The sequence below is a fragment of the Camelus ferus genome, chromosome 6 (genome assembly GCF_009834535.1).
Source record: "Camelus ferus isolate YT-003-E chromosome 6, BCGSAC_Cfer_1.0, whole genome shotgun sequence".
Taxonomy (NCBI): Eukaryota; Metazoa; Chordata; class Mammalia; order Artiodactyla; family Camelidae; genus Camelus; species Camelus ferus.
Window position 1 is genome coordinate 23,004,571 of NC_045701.1, and position 24,549 is coordinate 23,029,119.

The following is a 24,549-nucleotide window of genomic DNA, read 5'->3' on the forward strand; positions in this document are numbered from 1 at the left end:
TTTCATTAGAATTCTTTAATTTCTTACCCAGTTCAGTGGTATGATCTGAAAGTTGTCAGAAACTTGGACTTGTCAAAAAGTCCTTTCTATGAATCTTCTTGAAGTGGAAGCATTTTTGCAAAAGCATCAGAATATGACAATAACTGTCTAAAATGTAAAAAAGACTTTAAAACGCAAAGTTAAAGATCTGATTACAATGCAATTGAAAAGAAATTTGGTTACTGCTGCAACATACAACAATTTAAGATAATTACTAAAATTATGACTGATAACATTTTACCAGGACATACCAGATTTTTTTTTTTTTGGAATTCCATATAATTTCTAGAATATTAATAACATTTTTCCATATGATACAACCCTAGAAGTTCTATCATCACTCATTTAAACAATGCTTCCCATGTAATTTTATATATCAGTTAAGCCTAATTAGGTGAATGTTGATCTCTGAGGTGGAGAGAAAGAAAATATTTTGAAGTGTTCCAGGGACCCTTTGGAAAACCTCAAAGTTAGCCAGAAGTCAAACAAACTTTATTTAGAGTTTGATGTTCAGGAAGTTTGTCAAAATATCAAAAAAGTTTCAGAACACCTGGTCAAATAGAATCACAGATTACTGTGAAATTATACCCATTCACTTAACCAAAATGATAATAAAAGATCTCAAAGATTATAATAAATCATTAAACATAAAGAGAAACTCACACAATCTATTACCAAAAGCAGTTCAATATTTTAAGAAAACTTTGTCCTCTTAGAAAAACTAAATTCAAGTTTTTGTATCACTTTACCTTTGAAATTTATTTTCTTAATTAAATTCAATCTTAGCCAACCCTGACCATACACAAAACTCTCTCAGTGTTTCTCCTCCCCAAACCTTCCACAACTTTCTGTATCCATGTTAATCTGTCTCTTGTTTTCTTTTCCATTCAGAAACAACCAGCTCTAGGACAAAGCCACCTTTTTTCCTTTAACAAAATGCATTTCTATTTCTTATACCCTTTTCCACTGAAAATGTGCCTCCCACTTTCCTTGCATACTGAAATGTTTCCCTTATTATATTTTAAAATAGTAGCTTTAATTACATATATCACAATTTTTAATGTTAATACCTTAATCTCCAGCAAAAACCAAGACATAAGTGGTTGTGAACTATTTGCCATACCAGCACTTCCTGATTGGAAAACTTATGCTTTAGTCTTCCTCTCTGAAGAAGGAAAAGGTAGGTAAAATTAGACCCACCCAGCAATTAATGTTCCAATATTTTATCCTATTTTAAACGACCTGGGATAGTCAACAAAATCCCATCATTTGACTTGACTCAGCAAGAAAGTCTGGAAAGACTATTCTTAAGTAGACATTCCTAAGACATAATTATTCCTAAAGAGTTTACCTAAAAATCTCTTATCTTATTTATCTCTATTTTAGTTACTCAAATTTTCATCATTTTTCTTGCTGACAAACTTTGTAGCAGGAATAATAAGGTCTTATTTGAGTTCTAGTAAACCTAGGTACAATAGAAGTATTTTACTTAACGTTGATGACTCTGAAGACATGTCTGTATTAATCAAACCACCAAACTTAAGCTAATTTTAGTACCATATATTAATTCAATACTGAATATTTCCTAGATCACATGAACCCAGAATTCATTCTGGCCAGTTTCTTTTATATTTCTGTGTATTTATGTAAGTGCTTAATTTCCCTTAAGCCAGTTAAGTAGAACTCTTTTACAAATTAATTTTGGCAATACCACACATCTACAACACACATAGATAGGCACAAACACACAGGGACCTCATAGTTCCCATTCCAAAATTTCAGCCAGGAATCAGATGCAATGATATAGAGCCCATCAGTTACAAAAGAGGTTGGATTCAAACTGGGTTTCTGGCAGCTGCTACAAAAGAGGTTGGATTCAAATTGGGTTTCTGGCAGATGCCAGAAATCAAGGTTACCTGTCTAGATGGTTAAACTCTTTTTACTAATATTTTGGAGAAGACAGTTAGGAATTCTATTTGTCCTTGACCAATCAAGCTCCAAATTACCTAACCCCTTTTCTGAAATTTGCATTTTAAAACTATGGCAGAGATAAGGTTTCCAGGAGAAGGTTAGGTAGAACAATTGCATCTCAAAGACATAGGAGGAGAAAGTCAAGTTCCTTCTAGGAACTTTGTTCCTTTAAGGCCAGAAAAAATTTTTTTTCCTCTGTACTTACAAATCTCTTAAGACAAGAAACCTAGATTTGTAAAACAAGGACAGTTGTTTTACCTCAAAGAATTGGGTGGCTGCCTCAAAGATATCAAAGGACTGACATACTCATTCACCTATGTTGGAATGTTTTACTTTCCTTTATTTAGCCTAGGGGAGGAGGCCCCCCCAAAGCATTCTTGTCAGGCTCTGAATATCAGCTATGGTCAGTTCAGTCAGACTGTCATTGGCCTCTCAGGTTGATAATCCATTTCCAAACACTTTTGAGGATTCTCCCTGGGTTTAAGGAATTCTTTTACTACGGTTTGATCTTTGATCTGAAGAGGCTCGCCTAGAGCTTCAGGTGTTCCCATTTCTAAAGGTAGTCTTTAATAGTGTCTTCAGAGTGGAAAGGAAATTCAGACAGAAGATAACTAGAATAGGTACTCAACGGAGGATAAATAGGAGCAATCAAGTTTTAGTTACCTTTTAGATCATTTATCTTTCATTAGCCTTCTACAACAAATCTTTCAATGAGGCTATTTTGGAATTTTGAAGACTTTGGGGACTTCCGCATACCAATTAAGATAGGTGCATAGTTTTAGAGATCTCTAAAATTTCAACAATTTAGATGTTTCTCCAACTTGAAGGATTCACAGAGCTAGCCCTATACATATTTTCCCTGCTAATCTAGTTTTAGAAAAGAGAAAAACACCACTGTTGTTTCCAGTACCCTGCAGGCACAGAAGACTGCCAGCTTTAACTGTGCATTCAAATGTCAGGTTTTTGGTTTTGTTTTGTTTTTTTTTAATCTCTACCTCCCTCAAAATTCAGTTTTGGAGCACCAAAAGAACCCCATCTTGGCCATTTCAGGGCCAAGTTTCCTTTAGTTCCCAGTCAAATACTTGCAAGCATATATAAATCCAGCTGATATTCCCATAGGTGGCTGTTTGCATAGGCTCTGTTTGGCTTTTGAGGCATCATTTCCTAATATTAATTTTATAGTCTAATTCAGATCTGAGAGATAAGATCTGAAAAACCTTCTGGGGACAGTGTGTTCTCACATATGTGCTGCTTCTAAGCACAGACGTTACCCAGTGATTATTTTAAAAGGAGAGTTGTTTATTTATTTATGAGATGGTTGATATTTACCAAAAGGAATAGACCTAAGGTTTAGAAGCACCAGTGGGAGAGCTTTTGGCCATGTAAGATCAAAAGACTCTGAGAGTTTTGCCAATTGGGTTATTTTTTTGTTATTGTTGTCTGAGCATTACTGAAAATATTACAGCACAGCAGAAAGATTCAAAGGGCTCCACGTGGTGTTTTGAAATTCATCCCAACTGAAGGCTGAGGACCTGTGGGTTGGACAGACAGCCAAAGTCCAAGACCTTCAGCACTTCCTTAGTGTCAGGATCTACTTTCAATGGTCTCCTGATCCAGGGCTGAGACCTCAGGAACATAATTATCTCTCTTCCTCCTGCAGTTTGAAGGACATACCTCTCACCTGGCCTCTCTGAATCTGCTTCATCAGAATTGACATAACTTGCTGTCTTCTTGTGGAGCTTCTTGCTGGAAGAATGGCCATCTCCACGCACACGTGCTTGTTGGTGTGGAAGTCGTTGCCCTGGTGAACGTAGTACTTCTCGATGTTGACCCAGGCTACTTTCTTTGCAATTTTGGCAAAAGAGGAAACTGCCGAATGGGTTTTAATAGTACCATGTGTTTCTGTCTACCAATCTTGAAGATTGGGGATGGTAAGCACAGTGGAAATGCTGCATTATTGGCCAAATATCACAAATGGATTTAATGATTTGTCCTGTAAAGTCCGTCCCTCGGTCACTATGCTACTCGGGAGGGATTCCCCAAACTAGAATTATTCTTTCCAGTAACAGTTTACCTACTGTTAAAGCCATTGCTCTTCTGCTGGGAAAGGCTTCAACCCAATGTGAGAACATACACACCATTACCAAGATATATTTATAACTGTGAGGTGCTAGCATTTGGATGAAGAGTCCAAGGGTTCCTTAAAGAGGAGAGAATGACTCTGTGACCCATGGAGTGGTTTTTTCAGACGTATTTAGGACAAATAGTTCCTTGAGCATATGCCTGGTGGGCTACCCTAGGGGAAGGCTTCCAAATATACTGTTTTTGTCATAAAATCATTTTCTCAGAAGCCAATGGGTCATGGAACGTACCTGCTGAAGTAAGGGTAATTGAGCCCCTACAGGCACTATGGTCTCTTATTTGGTCTAAACCAGACATGAGCAGTAGGATCAAAGAATCATCTTTTCTTCTTTCATTTTTGTTTTTCATCTTCTGGGGCTGATTCTTTAGCCTGTAGGAGAAATTTCTTAGGAGTTCCACTAGGCTTAGGTTTAAGTGGTGACATTCTCAGAGCTGGGCAGGAACAGGGCTTAAAGCAGCTTGTTTTGCTGCTGAGTAGGCGAACTGATTCCCTTTGGCCTCTATTGAACCAGACTTGGAATGTCCAGGTATTTTGATAACGGTCAATTGCTTAGGAAACTGTGTAAAGTAATAGATCTGAGACTAGTTTCCCATTCTTTATGGGTTGACCCAAGGATGTAAGAAATCCTCTTTGCCTCAGAGCATTCCAAAGTCATGAGCCACTCCAAAATCACAGCAGCTATTGGTGTAAATATTTTCTATGTTACCTTTGACTAGCTGGCAAGCCCTGATTAGAACTAGTTGTTCAGCTTGTTGTGTGAACTTTGCTTCTGGTAAATAAGAACTCTCAATTATGTCCACAGTGGATGTAACTGCACATCCAGCTAAATAATGTCCCCGTTCATCCTCTAAGTAAGATCCATCTGTAAACCAAATTAAATCAGCATTATCAATAAGGGTCTCTTGTAAATCACTCCCAGAAGTAAGAAGATAATCAGATAGTAGAATGCAGTCGTAGTTGTTTTCTTCCCGTGGTGCTGCAAGGAGAGTTGCAGGGCAAAGATCGTTGCATCTAGCCAAAGTAATATTAGGCAAAGAGAACAGTAATATCTCATAAGAGGTGAGTCAGCTTACAGAAAAGTGCTGAGGATGAGAATATTAGAGAGATTTGACTGAGTGGGGAACATAGACAGTCCAAGGAGATCCCATTCTGAGCTCTTCAGTAGCTTTGCACAAGAGAGCTGTTGCTGAAACTCCTCTCATACAGCAGAATCTAGCTGCTGGCTGTAATATCCCACAGGTGGATGCTGGTTTTCGTGCCTCTGGGTTAACAGGCCTAGGGTTTCCTTTATCTTCATGCACAAAGAGAAAAATGGGAATTTATAATTAGGATGGCCTAATGCCTGAGTCAATGAAGATTTTAAGGTGTCTACAATCTTTTCTCCTTCCATTGTACATTCAGTTGGGTCTGGTTGGTAAGATGTAACATATAGATGCATTAGGCAATAAGGGAAAAATTAGGTAACCAATTCCAATAATAATGAGTCAGACCTAGAAGACCTCTCAGCTGTTTTTTTGTTTTGAGGAAGCCAGGATTGCCTTAATTCTTTCAGAACTAATTAACAATCCTTCCTTAGATACAACTGTCCCAAATATTTCACAATTGGTAAACAGAATTGGTGCTTGTTCTTGGACACCTTATGCCCCCTGGAAGCTAATTGTTGTAACAGAGGGGTAGTGTCTTTTTGAGAGTCCTATTCTCTTCTAGAGCACAAAAGTAAATCTCCTACATACTGGATTAGGACACAGCCATTAGGAAAGTGAACATCAACCAAGTAAGCTTTAAGTATTACAGAAAAATAAGTGGGGCTTTCAGTATAGCCTTGTGGCATAATTGTCTAGGTATACTGACGATCTTCCCACATTAAAAAAAAAAAAAAAAAGAGGTGCTGGCTTTCTTCCTCTTCTGGATTGTTAAAGAATGCACTACATAGGTCTATTGCTGAGAAGTAACAGGTGTCTGCTGGAATGGCTGAGGATTAGGAACCACAGGGTGGTGAGGGAGCACGGTAGTATTTATAGCTCTTAGGTCATGAACAAACCTCCAGTCTTTTACATTTGGCTTTTTTACTGGCAAAATCAGGGTGTTACAAAGGCTAGTACAAGGGATTATAAGTCCCTTATCAATGAATCCCCGTATAATAGGTCTTACTTCATTTAATGCTTCTGGACTAAGTGGATATTGTTGAATATTGGGTAGAGGCTTGGAATTATCAAATTACTTTTATGGGAGTAGCTGACTTGATTTTCCCAATGTCTGAGGAGGAGGATGACCATAATTCCTCAGACATTTGCAACAGCAGACTGTTAACCTCCCCTAGATCTGTCTGAACTCTTGTTTTTTCACAACCATCAGTTTCTTGGTAATTAAGCTCTGGTCTGCATCTAAATTCTCCAAATCTAAAATTATTTCACCCTTAGGTGGAAAGGCAATAATGGGCATTGTATGTCTCTAAAAGATCTCGTCCCATCAGATGAATTGGAGCATACTTCACCAAAAGGAACACATGTCTCCCTATGATAGTTCTTGGCTGAAAGGTTGTTGGTTGGAAATTTAAAACTCACAGAGGTAAATTAGAAATCCATACCATTTGAATGGACTGTTTACTCCAAGGGAGAGGGAAATGCAATGGGGATAGGGTTAGAAACAAATAAGGTAGTCACTTTGTAACCGAGCAGGACTCTATTGTCATCACTGGTGACCAACTGATATCTGTAGTGGTGTTTGCACCTGCTTAGCTGTATAATGGTTTAAAGGGTTTTTCTCATGCTCTTGCTGACCAGGGTTGGGCTGCAGAGGAGGGAGGCTTGGGTGGTCCACCCAACCTCCTTGTGGTGCTGTGTGCAGGGATCATGCTTGGTGCCTGCCCTTGCCCCCAGGGCCCTCCTCTTGACCCTCTGTTGTTTCCTTGTATCCTGTTGTTCAAGCTGCAGGCCTCAGACTGCTTAAAAGGCTAAAAGCATTTATCAACCTGACTTTAAAATGTACAAGCTTTTTGCTAGAGCTCTTTTCCATGGAGCACCTTCCTATGCATCCTTTGTTCTAGGTACAAGGATCTTAAGAGAGTCCCAAAGCCAGAGGTGAACTTCATACCCAGTAGACAGAAGGGGACCTCTGCATCTGCAAAAACAAGAACAACTTGCAACAATTTGTTGCCCTATATGCAATCTCTATGGAAACTAGCTCCAACCCTTGAACTCTTGAACTTTTACTATAAAATCCCCTGCCTTCTCTCCCCAGCAGGCTCACAGTCTTAGAGGCATTAGCCCACTGTGACCTCCTTTGCCTGGCAAAGAAATAAAGCTGCCTTTTCTACTCCATCCAAAAGTCTGTCCTCGAGTCTCAATTCGACCAGCAGGGTACAGAGGCCGTGTTTTGGCAACACCTTGTCAACGAGGGTCTTAGATGCTTCCTTTTCTATCGTTATCTCAATTTCCCCTAAGGTATTAGTGAGGAGGAGAGAGAATGTCCTCTCATAATTCTCAGAGGATCCCTAGTCCTTGTTGACCTTGCCGTGTCCTAAATTTCGTTTAAACTCATGGCAGTCTCTTAAAATGCCCAGGTTTTCTGCAATAAAAGCAGGTACGGTTGTTTCAAGACTTACTAAGACTTGGGCCAGGTGGTCTTGGTGGGCCACTGAGCCGTTGTAGCTGCACATTTATAATCTTGGCGGCCCTTTCTTTTTCTCTTTTCTGTAAGGTTTAGGAAGCTTGTCAGTAATAGTGGCAAGTGTTCTAATGTGCATAGTGGCCCAGTCAGGTTCGTGTCTTTTAACCAGTTGTGCCAATTCTTCATCAATTCCTTCTAGGAAAATAGAATTTAATATTGAATCACATTGATAGTTTAGGAAACTCTCCAGATCCATGCCAGAGTGGTGCTTGAATACCTTTTCAAACCTTTCAAAATCATCAAAAATAGTCTCTCCTGGCCTTTGTTTGCAATGACAGATTTTTGCCCAATTTATTTTCTTTGGGAAGAAACCTCATTTTGAGGCTTCCAGGTACCAATCAAAATGTGTCTCCCATTCTAGCTGTTAGATCTTATAGCTGGCTTTTTCTAATGTAGTGTATAAATAAACCAACTTAGGTAAATTGAAAGTGCCCTTTTCTGGCCATTTCAGGGACAAACTGTCTTTGGTCAGACCTTCCTATCAGTTTCTTAGGAAACTTTACATTTATACATAAATCCAGCTGGGGTTCCTATGGGTGACTGTCCATCTGGGAGCTGCTTGGCCCTTGAGACACCATTTCTCATTATTAATTTGGTAGTCTGATTAAGGTATGAAATATGATCTCAGTTTTCTGAGGACAGTGTGGTTGATTGCACATGTGCTGCTTCTGAGTCTAGCTCCCCAAAGAGTTACCCTTGAGTCAGTTTGACTCTGTTATGTGTCTTAGTTTCTCCCTGCAACAGTCTAAAACCACCATAGGTTGCACCCCCTGAGGCGAGCAGTATTTACTTAATGGTCATTACTGGGGTTCCCCTGTAGGACTGCTACACATCATGAGGATTGGTCCTTAGACACTTCTGCTAGGTCCTCAGTTGCCTGAGGATGCCTTGTGGCCAGAAGGAGCAAAATGTCCCTTTATTCATTGGAGCTGAATAACCAGTTTCTCATTTCACTAACAGAAATTTTGTTCAGACCATATTTGTTTACCCTTTTTTTCCCCTTAAGTTAAGCCAAGTTTAACAAAACCCAGCCATCTATGCTTTCCCTGGACTTCCTGTCCAGATCCCCCTAGAACCCTGCCCAGGAAATGCACCAGTGCCCCTTAAGACCCCAAGTCTTAAGTAAAAACCAGCTCAAATAAAATTTTCAGGATTATCCAAACAGTAAGATCCAGATATCAGGAGAACTCACCGGAACACCTGAAGGATCCTGAGAAGCCAGTGAGGCTCAAAGAGCCTTCTGCTGGTATTGAGTGCTGGTTGAGGCATCTTCCAGGTGTCCTCTGGTGGGTGTCTCTGATATCCTGTTGACTATGCCAAGCATATGTCGATGAAAATTAATCAGTAGTCAATCTATGAAAGAAATGGAAAATTTTATTCAAGCCGAATTTGTGGATTATAGCCCAGGAACAGCCCCTCAGAAAGCTCTAAGAACTGTTCCACCTGTTAGAAGTCAAAACACAGTTATAAGTTTTTTGAGACAGCTGTACCTTAGATGACATGTTACTGATAGTATACACATTCCAGACCTGCAAGTACAAAGTGATAGGTCATCATGGCCCCTTACAAGATCAAGAAGGATTGTTATCTTTAAGGAGTTATCTCATTGATGCTGGGAGAATGTTGCTCTTTATGGTTGAGCAGATATTTCTACCAATGGGGGAGGTTTGGTAGATGCATAATGCAGACACACCATGCCCAGTGGGGAGAGAGGAGACCAAAGGGAAGAAAAGAACTTTTTATGTTTAAATTTTTCTTGTCTTACCTTTATAAAATGTGAATTTTATTTCACACAACTTCATCAAAAACTGTAGAATGATGAGGCAATAATGAGACAAGAAGACTATAGGTGAAAGAAGAAATCACAATGGAAATTAGAACATATTTTGAAGAGAAGGGCAAATAATGAAAATAGGACATAGCAAAACTTGTGGAATGCAGCTACGTGACCCTTAGAGGGAAATTTATAGTTGTCAATGTGTGTACTAGGAAAGAGAATTTGAAATGAAATGAAATGATCTACTCTTCTATTTTAAGAAATTAGAAAAAGAACAGTGAATTAAAACCCCAAGTATAGACGGAAATGAAAAATAATAGAAATTATGAAATGGGGGGAGATGTATAACAGGGAAAGTCAACATAAAACTGATAAACCACTAACAAGACTGATCAAGAAAAGAGAAACTGCAAATTACTGGCATCAAGAGTGAAAAAGAGGGCAACTTTCAGATCCTATAGATTAAAAAAAAGATAGTAAGAGGATATTTTGAGCAACTCATGCTAATCCACTTGACAATGATGAGATGGACAATTTATATGAAGTTCAAGAAAAGACAGTACTCTGGTGGTAGTTTCATCTGTGTCTACATCTATCAAAATTCATCAAATTGTACATCTGAAATACGTGGGGTTTACTGCACAGGAATCATACCATAATAAAGGCGTCTAAAAAGTGAAAAAAAAAAAAGATAAAATACCCATAGATAGTGATTTTCTGTCAGAATGATGCCCATCCCTGGAAGGAAGAGCAGTAGTTTATTGACCTGTACACTTAAGGTTAGTACACTTCATTATGCCCCAAGACATTTTATTTTAAAATTCTAATAAAATATACATAAATTTTGCCATTTTAACCATATTTAAGTGTACAATGCAGTGGCATTAAGTGCATTCACAATGTTGTGAACCATCACTACTATTTCCAGAACCTTTTCATCACACCAAACGGAAACTCTGTACATGTTAAATAATAACTCCCCCTTCCTTCCTCCTCCTTGTCCGTGGTAATTTTTACTCTTTCTGAATTTGCCTACTCTAGGTACCTTATATTCATTGTTTTTCTTTTTAAGCCAGATTGGTAGGGGAAGAGAACAGTGAGAAAAAAAAAGGCTTCTTGAGAATTTTGACTGTATACAGAAGGTGAATGGTAGCTAGAGGGGATGAAAGTGTGTGCTTTGTTTTTTAAGGTGGTTGTAATTTGAGAGTTTTCCCAAAGAGGGAAGTTGAGTATGGAAAGCTTGCCACTGCAAGCAACAGTAAAAACAGGGCACTAAGGACATAGGCAGAGGCAGAGGACAGGAAGAGACAGAAGAGAACAAACCCTACAGCCCAAATGGCAAGATTAAGACGATCATTTACCAAGAGACATTCTGAATTTTGAGTAACTGGGCCAGACACTGGGTTAGTTGCCAGGCATAATCCTCTCTTACAATAACCCAGCAAGACAGGCATTTTACAGGTAAGAAATTAGACTGAGAGAAGTAATTTGCCAAAGACCAGTTTTTAGTGGGTAGGCTGGGATTCGGCTGCAAGCTGAAGTTTTAACAGCCTAATTTTATAACCAATTCTTATTGTCACCCTTGCTCAAAACCTCTACATTTGTAGATTCCTCTCCTTCACACCCTTATGCCATCAATGAGTATATGTAGTTTTCTTGTGTTTCAAATCTTTATACTTGTGTTGTCATGCTCCTTAACACATTTGATTCCTGTGTTTTCCTGTCTTTGACTCCATTCTCTTAATCCTGCCATCCATTTTTCACACAATGCTAGATTCATTTTTCTAAAACATTCATTATGGTGATTGCCTGCTCAAAATGTGTGATTCCTTACTTCCTAGATTCATGGTTCCCAGATTGTGAGCCAAGGTACCCCTGGGCAGCAAGCTCACAGGGGTGCCAAGGGATATTCCAGAATTTTAGGGGGAATCACAGTGACACTGACATGTTAGGCTACATGTGAACTACTAGCTCGGAGTAGGTCAGTTTCAATTAGATCACACTGTATTCTTTTCAGTGTCAAACAGAGAAGGAACACGGTAGTGTCCAAATTGTTTCCAAGGTTTGAGAAGTTAAGCAATGCCCAACATCCCATTAGTAAATAACTGTAGTTATTTAAAATTAAAATAAAAATATTTTTAGATTTATGTTATTTCTTGTTTTCAAATACCTACTAAGTTGTTAGGATATAATTACTTGTTTGGATCTAACTACTTAAAAATAGAAATTTTTGGCATTTCTTCTGGTACATCATAACTTGAGACACTGGGACTATTGTGAACTGAGTTTGGAAACCTTTGGCCTAAGATGAAAAAAATCTACACCTCCTAGCCTGCCATTCAAGTTTCTTCAAAACTTTTAGTAACACCATGTACTTTTCACCTCCATTGTTCCTTCACTCCAGTCTTTCACCAATACTTGCTTGTTTGACTTTTGGCAGATCAGCTTAGTTCCTCTGAGCCTATTTCACCAGCTATAAAAAGGTGTAATAGTGCTTACCTTGTGTGACTAATGGGGATTCCATCAGTGTATGTAAGGAGGGATGTACCTAAACCTCGCCTGCAGCATATTGCAAGTGCTCGGTTAAATCTCAACTTGAACACTCTGAACATGTCCAATCAGTGTTCTTACTCAGTTCCCCAAGACTCACCTGGATATCCCTTCAACTTTTTTTTTTCAGTCTCATAATTTTATTTTCTCCTTGGAAGTTCCAATGATCCACTCCTTGGGTTTGACTGATTTGCTAGAGTGGCTCACAGACTCAGAGAAACATTTTATTTACTAGATTACTGGTTTATTATAAAAGGATGTAACTCAAGAACAACCAGATGGAAGCGATGCACGGGGCAAGGTGTAGGGGAAGGGCATGAAGCTTCCATGCCCTGAGTGTGCTATTCTCCCCAAATCTCCACGTGTTCACCAACCTGGAAGGTCCTCAACCTTCTAGCTAGCCTCTCCAAATACTACTCTTCCTTCAGTCCTCAGTCTACCTCCTCCATCAAGCCTTTCCCAAGCAAACTAGCCCACAGTTAGCTATTATTGTACACAGCTATATTGCACAACCCACTGCTTAAAAGATGATTGTGTTTGTTATTGAAATTGTATAGTTTAACACCTGTGTGTTCTGTTTTACCAGATAGACTGTAAGTATCTTTGAGGCTAAGAATGTCATGCTGAAGTTCCCTACAGCATCTAGCAAAATGGAGAGTGCAGATCACACTGAATTCACGTAATATATGAATTTATTCAGAATCCAGATCAGAGTAAGCACCCAGAACACCTCCATGTCTACAAAAGGCAGATGGAGAAGTCAGAGGGAACAAGAGAAAAGGCAAAAGTGCTCAAATGGTGGTGCAAAACTGATGAGAAGGCCCCTTGGGAGGCAGGACTTCGAGTGAACAGGGGTCGCTACACAAGGAAAGATGAGTCATGGTAAAAACTGAGATAGTTCCATTCCTAGGAGTTAACTAGGGAGAGATGACAAGGAAGCGAAGATCTTAACAGCTGAGCTTCCCACCCTCTCCTTCCAAGAAGGAAGTAGAACATTTGGGGGGGGGGGCAGAAATGCTGATTACAAATTCACTTGGGTAAACAATCTTTTAAGTTAGAAACACCCTGAAAATGGACAGAAGAAAATATTAGGCCTTCTCACTGGTGAGAATTACTTAACTGGGTTTCCCTCTCAAAATATTTGGGACATAACTAACTGTGTGAATGTTTACGCAAGAAGGCAAAGAATTTTAGCCCTGTAAATTAGGGTGGGGCATTGCTTTGGCTTCACTGGGTGGCTCGGGACAGCCTCAACAATGCTGAGGAGTAGGGGGGTTGGTGAAGAAATTGGCAGAGGTACAGGAAAAAAGGGAAATGGCCAAAGCCACAACTGCCTAGTTTGACTAAGAAATGGAACATGGCTGTACCTTTGGTAAATCAGGGGGAGGCCTGCCATGGACTTCAGATGACTAAGGATTCATGGTGCCTGGTCCAGGATTGGCTGTGGAAAGCAAATGGCAGACATATAACCAAGCTTAGGAATACATGCAGCTAGTGACACAAACCTGGTACACAGAGTCTGGCACCCACAGCTACAAACAGGGAACACCCACAGAAGACTTGCTAATGCTCCTGGAAGACGGTGGGGGTCGGGGACTTGCCACAGAGCACTTAATGAGTGGAAGAGAAATATTCTGGGTTCAATCAGGAGCCTTGACTTGTTAACTAGATTAGTTCACTAGTATTCGGTGGACATATTTAAGTTAAAAGGCTATTTTCATTTGTCAGTGTTGCAGTCTGAATAGTTACAGAAATATTTATTTTAAAAGTAGTACTTTACAAAAAAAAAAACCAAAAACAGAAGAGATTTAAATTAAAAGCTCCAAGTGTATTATTTCATAGGTGTTACTGCTATCTATACCTTCACCCCATTTACTAAGCCATTTCAAGTAACTTCAAGTTCATAAATTTACAGTGAGGTTACAGAGCCCAACCAGGATGGGACAGAATGTACTCCAAGTTAGGAGAGCGATGTCTCCTGTGGGGCGCCTGTGCTCCACTGTTTCTTTCCGCACATTTCAATGCGACCTTTTGGATCCTCTGGCTGTGGCTGGTTTAGTCTCCTGATTCTAATGCTGTGCCGCTTTGTTGCCTGGGAGGTTGATCCAAGCTTCCAGGTCCCCTCTCTTGTAGGCCTCAATTATGTACTGTGAGGTTCAGGAGAGCTGACCAATCTGAAGGTTGGGAACGCTTGCTTAAAGGAGGAACCGGCATTCCAGCAGAGACTGTCCTTAATCCTACTGCAGAAACTGTTTTCATTCTGGGGGTGGTTAAGTCCTAGATCATGGCCAAGAAGCACATGTCCTAAAAGCAGCTTCCTCTGAGAGTCTGTCCCTAAGAGGGAGCCGTCTGGCCACCTGCTTTTTATCACATTTCTAATAGCTGCTCCATTTCATCAAGGGCTGTTGTAAAATTGTTTACTTGACTGTTATATAACGTCTGTTGTTCTAGGAACTGGGCCCTCTCTTCTTCTTTCATCTTCAACTTTACCTTTAGGGCCTGCATGGAAAGACATTAAAAAAGACAAAAAACAAACCACCACCGACTTTGACTCACAGGAAAGACAACACCATGACTAGAACACTACGCTTCTATTCCACTGAGGAAGACCACTGGAACACCGACAGACACTGTTATTTTCTATCTTAGATTTGCTTATCTGTTCCAGTTTTAGGAACTGTCCCTCTCTGCTACAGAATCTGTTATCTAAACTGGAGCAATGAAATCCTCTAGGATTCAGTGTAGTATCCCATGGTTCATCCAAGCAATCCAGAGCAGTCCAGACCCAAGAATCTAGGTTTCCTATTACAGGTCTCCTTGAGATATCAAATTTCTACAGCATGGATTTCAGACCTTAACCTGGAGCAACCTAGCGTGTTGCACAATGCCTCATGCCCTGTAGGTATGAATGTTCCTAAGAGTCTTCAGGATAGAAAAAGAAAATTAGTTGAAAAAAATAGTGAAATCAAAGTCTTGGAATTTAGTTAATAGTAATGCATCAAAATTGGTTTCTTAGGTTTGACAAATAAGCCATGATAATATAAGATGTTAATATTAGGGGAGTTGAATTTTCTGTATTATGCAATCTTTTTGCAACTTTTCTATAATCTAAAATGATTATAAAATAGTTTATTGTGGTAAAGTACATGCTTAGCATGCACAAGGTTCTGGGTTTAATCCCCAGTACTTCCGTTAAAAAATAAATAAAAACATAATTATCTCCCCTGAAAAAGAAAAAAAGTTTTTTAAATGAGTAGGCAGATAAGTAAGAAAAAGTCCTTCATAGATCCACCTACTGTGGTAGGAAGTGGTAATTTGGCCTCTGGGTGATGTCTGCCTCTCACCTGTAACTCCTCCATCTGCTTCTTGGCTGTTTCATTAAAAAGCTTCAGCTCATCTTGCAAAGTTTCTAACAGCAACTAAGAGGAAAGTACAATGTGGTAACAAATTTTTATTGAAATGTGAAAACTTTCTTCATATAAACTAATCTCTTCATATGAGTTGAATCAGATGATTGCTAACATCCCTTTTATTCATTTACTGAATGTCCACCCATGCACTGGGCTGTCTAGTGGGCACCCTGGAGGAACTCAGTCCGCCGGACAGAGAAGCCCACCACCACATGCTCTGTGCTGCACAGGCAATATGAACAAAATGCAAGAGCCACTGAAGGGGTGACTAATGGCCTGGGGGAGCTGAGGAAGGCTTTCATACTTAGGATTCTTCCATTCTAAGACTACAACTGATCTTCCTGGGGACGGGATCATAGAAGCTCAAAAGACTTTAATCCTAAACAATTACCTTCTACTTCAGGGAAGGAACCAAAGAGAAGACACATTTAATACAGGCTGGACCTTGGTAAGACACAGTTCTCAGCAAAGGAATAAGAGGGGAAATATGGTAAAGTGTAGAATAGAGAAACCAGAAAGCTGTCTATACAGGTCCATCCTACTATGTGTTTTAAAGTAATACATTTTCAACTTAGACTCATTCATATTTGTAAGCACAAAATCGCCTTCCAAGTAAAATATGCCATTTACACATCCACCACTTTCTTCCACTATCCTGGATGAGCAAAGGCTGCTTCCTGGGCTTTGCCGAGCAAATGGCAGAGACCCGCTCAGATCTGCAGGGCCCCATGGTCACTGGGCCCACTCATACTCGTGCCCTCACCATAGAGTCCATGTGATCCGTGGTGGAGATCTGCTGTGATGTGAGGGTCTCACTGCCTGAAACAAGTACATACAACAAAGAGCCTCGTTTAGGGAACTGCAACTTAAACAAAAGAAAATAAAATCCCCTCCATAGGAGTACTCATGAGGGAAAATTCTCTTAGCGTCTGGTCCCTGACTCTCTCTCCTGAGTTTTCACCTTGGCAGAGTCATCCACACCTCCCCTTCCTCTCTAGGTTTGGATATGCCAAAAATTCATTCTGCTTTCTCCTCAGCTCTACAGGAAATTTGTCCAAAAGAAATGTATAGGTTGGATTTTTTTTGGTTTTGTTTACAACATACAAAACTATTTTTAAAAGCTTTTCAGGCCTTTAAAAAATTTATTTTTGGTAAAAAGAGTGCATACACATAGTTAAGTTAAAATCATACAAAGACGTATATGGTGACTATAAAGAATATATCCTAAAATACACAGGTTACTATGGTAGCAAAGTCAGCATTCCTATACTATATATAGCACAGGGAACTATATTCAATATCTTGTAGTAACATATGGTGAAAAAGAATATGACAATGAATTTATGTATGTACATGTATGTACATTATGCTGTACACCAGAAATTGACACAACATTGTAAACTGACTATACTTCAATAAAGATATGTTATGTATAGACACACACACACATACACACATTAAAAAAGTCAGCATTCCTTAATTCAAAGAAGTATGGGCCCCTTCCTGAGCATTCTCAGGCTCCTCAAGTCAGGTGAGGCTCTCCTTCGGTCTTTGGATAATTCCTTCTTCTGCTCTCCTCTTTGCTACCGACTCTGCTGTCTGGGGACAGGCTCAAACAAGAAATCATATTTTAATCCCCGTGATTCCACTGATTAGCCAGCTTTAGGAACCCTTTCAACACTTTCATCCCTCTTTCTCTCTCCACCTGAGTAAGTTACCTGTATGCTATATCCCTTGAAAGAAATAAAATATCTCTGATCTATTTGCAAGATCATACCTGTTGGCACCAAACAAATGGCATAAAGTGTTCAAGTAAGAACCATCTGAAATTCTGTTGGTCAAAGTCAGCATCACTAGAGAACAAAGAGGAGCTCCCCCAAATCTTTAGGGCTTTGCTAGGTAACCCCTGCACTGAATGGGTCAGCAGATGCCATGCTGGACTCCTGACACAGTCCAGAATCACCCAGGAAAGGGCACCAAAACTGACTGCTTTGAATGCAGCTGTGTGCTGTCTCTTACCTGGGTTGAGGCCCTTGCTCTCCAAGATTGCCAAACAGTTGTTCTGGAACTTCTCTAGCAGCTCCACTTTTTGAGTCAGGTCCTTCAGCTCTCCCTGTTGGGATGCCAGGCAGACAGGTGAGGCCTGTTCCATTCCTTGGGTGTGCTCTTTCCTGCCCTCGCTCTTGGGCAGCCACAGCATAACCCTGGTGTCTTCCCTTTCTGTCCTCGGGCTCCATGGCACGACAAGCCTGCTCCTGCCCAACCGGCCGCCCCTCAGGCTTCCGCCCAGTGTAGCTGATGGCAGAGGCCTGGTGGGTCTCTCACCTGAGTTTCAGTCAACTTCTGGTGCAACTGCTTGTTGACGGCCTCTAAGAGCTGGTTCTTATCCTTGAGCTCTTCCTCTGATTTCTGTTTACTCAGGGGTTTGTAGCTGCAATGATAATTGTACTTATGTGAAGAGGTGGAAGGGTTAAGAGTATGGGCTATGGAGTCACACAGACACAAGCTGGTTTGAATTCTGGTGTCACCACATGGTGGTATATGACCTTCAGGAAGTTGTGTAACTTCTCTGAGGCTGTTTCCTCATTTCTAGAATTAATACCCACATTTGATTATTATTGTGAAGGGTTAAGAGAGAATACATATACAATTCTTAGCACAGCTACTGACACACAGTAAACATTTCATAAATATTACCCATTATTATCATCAATATTAAATCTTTTCAAAGTTCTCAAAGTCCTTCTTGATAGTATTTTGTCTTCAGAATGTTTAAGATGTGCCCAAATAATAGATCTGGAATTAAAACCTATTTCCACAAACTTTTCAGCTTATATTATTTCTGCTTTCAGGACTGCAAAATGTCCAAGCGAGCCTCAAACAGAGAAAGATGGATCCTTTTCCAGGATTTCACCACCGCTGCCACCAGCAGCAGCAGCACAACCCTCATCTCGAAATCACTAACCACACGCATGCAGCCTCTCCTATCCTGAGGGCTTCACACTCCTGCTGAGGGGCCATAGTTAGGTTTGAGCAGTGGTCCTGACATGGAGCCCAGGAAGCTCTTGTCTGGTACCTAAGATGGGAGCATTACTGCTTCTTGCCCTGACAGTGGTTTTCAAATCTGGCTGTGCCTCACCCCTGAAAATTCCATTCAGATTTGTGGGGTGACACCAGACTCTAATACATTAAACAAGTCCCATATGTAATTCTGATGTGCAACCAGGACTGAGGTCCACTACCCTACAATGGTTACCAAGTTTCATTTACCCTGATGCTCACCTCTTTCTGATGTTCCTCCTGGTGGCAGGCTCTGCAGCTTTCACCTGCCTAGAGAACAAAGAAATCAGATGTTAACTAGACTTACTGCAGTGATCATTTTGCAATATATACAAATATCAAGTCATTATGTTGTATACCTGAAACTAATAAAATGTTGTATGTCAACTATACCTCAATTAAAACAACAAAGAAATCAGTCAGAAAATCATGGTACTGTTATGTATGTTGTGAACAAGGCACAACAAAGAGCCTAAGGCAAGAACGAGAGACTACATCCAATGCAAACAGCACAAGCTTGAGAAGCTCTGAGGGCCCCAGCACTTTTGTTTCAGCTCAGACTATTGAAAAGGGCTCATGAATAGAGGATGGGCGCCCCTCCTGACCACCTCAACAACCTGACAGACTGCTCCTGCTCCAAATGGTGTGGCTACCTCGTGTCCACCTCACTCACACGGGAACTGAGCACTGGGTGAAGGGACACATATACACCCTACACCAAGCTGGACTGTGCTCAGATTAGCAACAGAGGCTAACAACTAGCCCACATCCGCCATGATGACCACTTAGAGCTGGTGTTTGACCTCAGGGCTGCTGTTTGTACACTCAGAGCAAGTGCTGAGAGAGGAAAGAATACCTCTTCTCATAACCCTGGCTGTGCCTCTTCAGAACTGATCAGCGCAGAGGGTCCTGAACAAACAGCTCAGCAATGCTGCACAGCGCTGGGCCCACTGACTACAGGCCAATCCTTCAGGTACCTTGTGCTCACAAAAGCCCTCTTTCCTAATTCATGGTTCTGAGCAATTTCCAGCAAGATGATCTAATTGGATACCAATGCTCTGACTCTCACCCATTCTCTCGTCTCGGTTTGATGATTTTTGTATCATTCTCTGAACCTCCTGAATGAAGTCTGGAAACATCAACTTCTTTGGACTTAACAGGTAATAGGCTCTTAGAAGTCGCTCGAGTTTGTGCATCTGAAAAGGAAAACAAGAGGGTGAAACCTCAAGCATCATGACCCAACAGCCACGACTGTAATTCAGAAGAGTAAGACTTCTAGACTAATTGGGGACACAAACCAAAACTCTTTAAATATGACGGTGCAGTGTGTTTGAGGGCCGAAAGCTTGACGATACATCTAACTGAATGGCCAGAAGGCATAGATTTGAAAGTGGAGATTCATAGAAGCAAAGAGTCAGAGAGGCAGCATGGCAGTCGGCAAGGCAAAACACAGCTGAAGTCGTCATCAAACACCAGCTGAATGGAACGTATTTTTTTACGCTCCTGAGCACTCTGCCCGCCCTCCTGAGGCTACACTCAAGCTGCTTTGAGTTTCAGCTGTTGCTTAGTTGTTGTGACCTGACTGTCTCCCTAACTACTACTCTAAAAGACGTGTTTATGTCCCCAGAACCTAGGAAAGCAGTGTCTGGCACACTAACAAGTTCAAAACCTGCTCATTGAATAAAGGGAACACGTCACAGTGTCAGGGGTTGTTTCACAGGCCATCCCTAAGCTAGCTCCTCTGTGTGCCTTCCCCTCTTCCATGCTGACTGCCTTTACCACCAGCCCTTTTCATTTGTTTATCCATCGTTAACTTCAGAGGTTTCCTATTTGGCATTCTGTTCTGATCGTGCTAGGCTATTGCCAGGTAGCCAGAGAAGTGGCCCTGATGTGACACTCTTCTTCCCCAGAGGCGAGCATTTGCCTCCAAGCCTTTATGCCAGCCCTCCATCTCACAAGCATCCTACCACTTATATTCCATAGCAAATTCAAGTAATTTGTTCTAGAGTTAGGTACACCTCCCCGCCAAACACACGCAGAGGTTCTTTTAGCTTATGCTAAATTCCACTTTGTTCATCATAAAATGGCTCCTTTAAGCTTGACTTAAACTAAGAGCCATAACAATTAAATCAAGTTGAAGAAATGAGGTACAAAGCACTGGATTACAGGGATCAGGAAATTTTGCATTTGTGTTTGATAAAGATTTATTCTGCCATCATCAAAAAGTCTACAAATAATAAATGCTGGAGAGGATGTGAAGCAAAAGGAATCCTCCTACACTGTTGGTGGGAATGTAAATTGGTGCAGCCACTATGGAGAACAGAATGGAGATTCCTTAAAAAACTAAAAAAAGAGTTACCAAATGATCCAGCAATCCCAGGCATATATCCAGAAAAGACAAAAACCCTTAATTCAAAAAGATACATGCACCCCAACGTTCACAGCTCTATTTATAATAGCCAAGACATGGAAGTAACCTAAATGTCCATCAAACTGGATAAAAAAAAGCTGTGGTACGCACGCGCGCGCGCACGCACACACACACACCGGAAACTACTAAGCCATAAAAGAGAATGAAATAGTGCCATTTGCACCAACATGGATGGACCTAGAGATTATCATACTAAGTGAAGTAAGTCAGAGAAAGACAAGTATCATAATATCACTTATATGTGGACTCTTAAAAAAATGATACAAATGGACTTTTTAACAAAACAGAAATAGACTCACAGACATAAAAACAAACTTATAGTTACCAAAAGGGAAGAGGGGGGCAGGAATAAATTAAGAATTCTGGATTGACAGATACACACTACTATATATAATATAGGTAAACAACAAGAACCTACTGTATAGCACAGGGAACTACGTTCAATATCTTGTAATAACCTATAATGGAAAAGAATCTGAAAAAGAATATATATATATGTATAACTGAATCACTTTGCTGTACACCTGAAACATTGTAAATCAATAATACTTCAATAAAATAAGAAATATTAAAAAAAAGATTTATTTTGATGATTCTAGTTGCACAATAGTTTGGAATAAACCTGCTTTCTTAGGCTTAGAAATTATTTCATTTATAGGTACACTCAATGGACATTTACACACTATTTTCCATACTCTTACCCACAAAGCAAGTATTAAAAACATTCTTTCTGAGGTCTCTGTCAGAAGTAAAAAGTAACCTTGGGTGAATGAATTTACCTTCTCCTTTCTCAAGTATTAATAACTTATACACTAAGAAATCTATCTCATGTAAAAAGATGTCAATAGCAAATTGATCAAAATTAACACTCTTCATTGACTGGAATTGGTTCCAATAACCCATATTTGTTAAAACTTAAGGACTGCATCATAGGAAAAATTTAGCAGGATTTAACAAAGACTGCTTAAAATGAGAGACTCTAAGGAGGAAACCGGATGGCTAGTGTTAAGGAGGGGAAGACTTAAGCTTCATTGTATATCATGCCCTAACTTTGAATTTTTTTTTACATGTGCATATGTTATCTATTCAAAAAACTAAAAACCAACTAACCCATGCCCAAAATCAAAATTAAAAGAACCTGGGAGGCAGCTGAAAAACGTTACACTATTGAGGTTACACATGATCATAAAGCCAGGACAGGGAGAGCAAGCAAAGAGATGGCCAACTTCCAACTTGGCTGGGGAGAGCCAGTCACTCCCCACTGAACAAGGGGCACTGCTCTCCAGGGGAAAGGCAGTGGAAGACCTGGCTCCAGTTCCTCCAGCAACTCCTAGGCTTTGCTGATGCCAGGACTGCCATTCACGTGTTCTGAAGCAACGTAAGACAAATAGAATCCTTTAAGCCTTTAGAGAAAAGCCTATTTACTTCATAAATCAGTCCTGCTCAGCAATCAACTGCATGGAGTCACCCAGGAAGGAATCTTAAACAGCTGCTTCAAAATCTCCCACAACAGGTTCCGATGTTTGAAGCCTATTTATGCTATCATCTCTAGGTTAGGCAGCTCCACAACTGAGCCTCTATGAGATGACCTTCAACCACAAGCCAAGTAATGCCAAGCAAGATGGCAAAGCAATCAAACACTGCTTTTAATCATGTCTCTTCTCCTAAGGTTCTCCATACTAGCTAGGCCTGACCCCTCTCTCACTTCAACTCAATAAATGCTTATTGAGAATGTACTATAGAAGAGACACTGTGCAGTTACAAATGTGAACCAGACACGGGGTGAGCCCTAGTGCTTCTCCCTAACTATCCTGCTTTTCAAATGACTCTTCTCTCCTCCCTGACAGCAAACCCAGTCCCCCCCAGATAGCCCAAGTCTGGAAATAAAACAGGTGAATGTTTAGAAAGGGATATTTAGCTTAATGGGAATATTGTATAACAATCAGCAACTTAAACCTAATTGGTGAATGCACCGGCACCGTTAGGTTTGGGGGAGTAGGGGGTGCAAGGCAGGTCTAAAATCCTACCGTATGGCCTGTCCCCTAACTCCCATCATGAGCCTAGACAGCTCGGTTCTAGGGGGAGTTGGAAGGTTGTCAGAGCCGACGGAATGCCCCCCCTCTCCGCGCCCCCCATTCCCAGCCACCAGTTTGATTCCCCATACTCCCCGCCTGACCACCCCGGCCTGTCCCTAGTGCCCTGGGGCGGGGGCGGGGTGGATACCCACCTGGCGGCAGGCCGCTGCTCAGCACAGAGGGGGGCTGCAGGGTGTACACTGTCTTAACTACGCTGGTCATAGTAACGAGGCGGCACGGTCGGGCTCTGGAAGGTACAAGATGAACGTTACCCAGGACTGGGCCAGGGGGCCCGAGCAGGCAAAGGGCCCCAGGAGAGCGCGACGCGACCTGCCCCGGCTCGGGGGAGGCCTTGAGGGAGAGAAAATCCTCCCTTCCCAGCCCACCCCATCGGCCTCCCACATCCAGCACAGTCCCCACGCCCGCAGGAGAACCGAACCCAGGCGCCTGCCGCTGCGGCCCCCAGGCCTCGTCACTCTGGTTCAAAAAATGCTCGGCAGCAACTGCCGTACCGCCGACCGCGTCTGCCGCCAGGGTTTCAAATGGAAACTTCCGGTGGCCGGGCGGGAGCGGGTGCGGCGCGCTCTCTGTAGGCGGCCATGTTGTACGGAAGTCACTGCCTTGGGCGACGCCTTTGGGGGCTGCCATGCTGTACGGAAGGTCCGAGCCGAGGAGCGAGCTTAAGCTTCCTGGCAATCCGTGTGGGCGCCCCCCAGGTCTGGGCGGGGGAGAGGAGTGGTGCACTTTGCCAGCCTCGATGGAGCTATGAGCCACTGGCGTCATATTCCGCCCTTGGGACGCAAACGCCGTCACGTTTAGAGTCCATGTCACAATCCTTCTCTATCTGGTCTGTGTTTGTGAGGGATATTGCATGATGCCCGATTGCCAGGAGCACAGGGATGGATGGGCGGAAAACTACACGTTACAGGGTGGAGAGTGGCAGCTTAAGTTTGGAGAGTGCCTGTGAGCTGAAATACCTGAAATCCAGAACTTAAGCTGAGATTCAAAGCTACTCCTAGCGAACAGGGCAGAGTTCTCCACCACTTAAAATGCACTAATTCATTTCACCCAGTAAATATTTATTGAGCACCTGCTCTGTGCCAGACCACTACTCAGTGGGCAGATGAGATGGGAGCAGCAAATACCAAGACTGACCTGGGCTCTGCCCTCCTGGAGTTTACAATCTAGGAAAGAGCAAATAATCACACAAACTCGTCAATTATATATCAGTTAAGCTGGGGAAAAAATATTTACTAACTGTAGTAAAACTATGAGGGAAAAGTACAATGTGCTGTGAGAGAGAAAAGCAGGGAAATCTAGTTTAAAGTGCAGAGTCAGGGAAGACATCTGAGATGATGTTTGACTAATAAAGGATGAGTGGGAGGTAATCAGATGAAGAATCGGGGAGCTAGGAGAAATGCAAA

The 24,549-nt window shown here is 41.3% G+C and overlaps 1 protein-coding gene and 1 pseudogene across 6 annotated transcripts; both read right to left on the reverse strand.

The window, feature by feature from the left end:
• Positions 1-2,805: 2,805 nt before the first annotated feature.
• On the reverse strand, positions 2,806-4,100 carry LOC116664039 (annotated as a pseudogene).
• A 4,916-nt stretch (positions 4,101-9,016) lies between these two features.
• KNSTRN (kinetochore localized astrin (SPAG5) binding protein) lies at positions 9,017-23,773 on the reverse strand. Of its 6 annotated transcripts, XM_032481496.1 has the most exons (9): positions 23,565-23,773; positions 23,278-23,372; positions 19,689-19,815; positions 18,842-18,889; positions 17,885-17,990; positions 17,579-17,672; positions 16,323-16,378; positions 15,494-15,568; positions 13,957-14,648 (listed from the first exon to the last, which is right to left on the reverse strand). In XM_032481496.1, exons 1-9 carry the CDS (start codon positions 23,771-23,773, stop codon positions 14,517-14,519), a joined length of 942 nt encoding a protein of 313 aa, XP_032337387.1. In that variant the 3' UTR covers positions 13,957-14,516. The 6 variants fall into 6 exon arrangements, with proteins under 6 accessions (XP_032337392.1, XP_032337387.1, XP_032337388.1 ...); XM_032481497.1 differs by lacking the exon at positions 15,494-15,568; XM_032481501.1 differs by lacking the exons at positions 13,957-14,648; positions 15,494-15,568; positions 16,323-16,378 and adding an exon at positions 9,017-9,175.
• Positions 23,774-24,549: the final 776 nt, after the last annotated feature.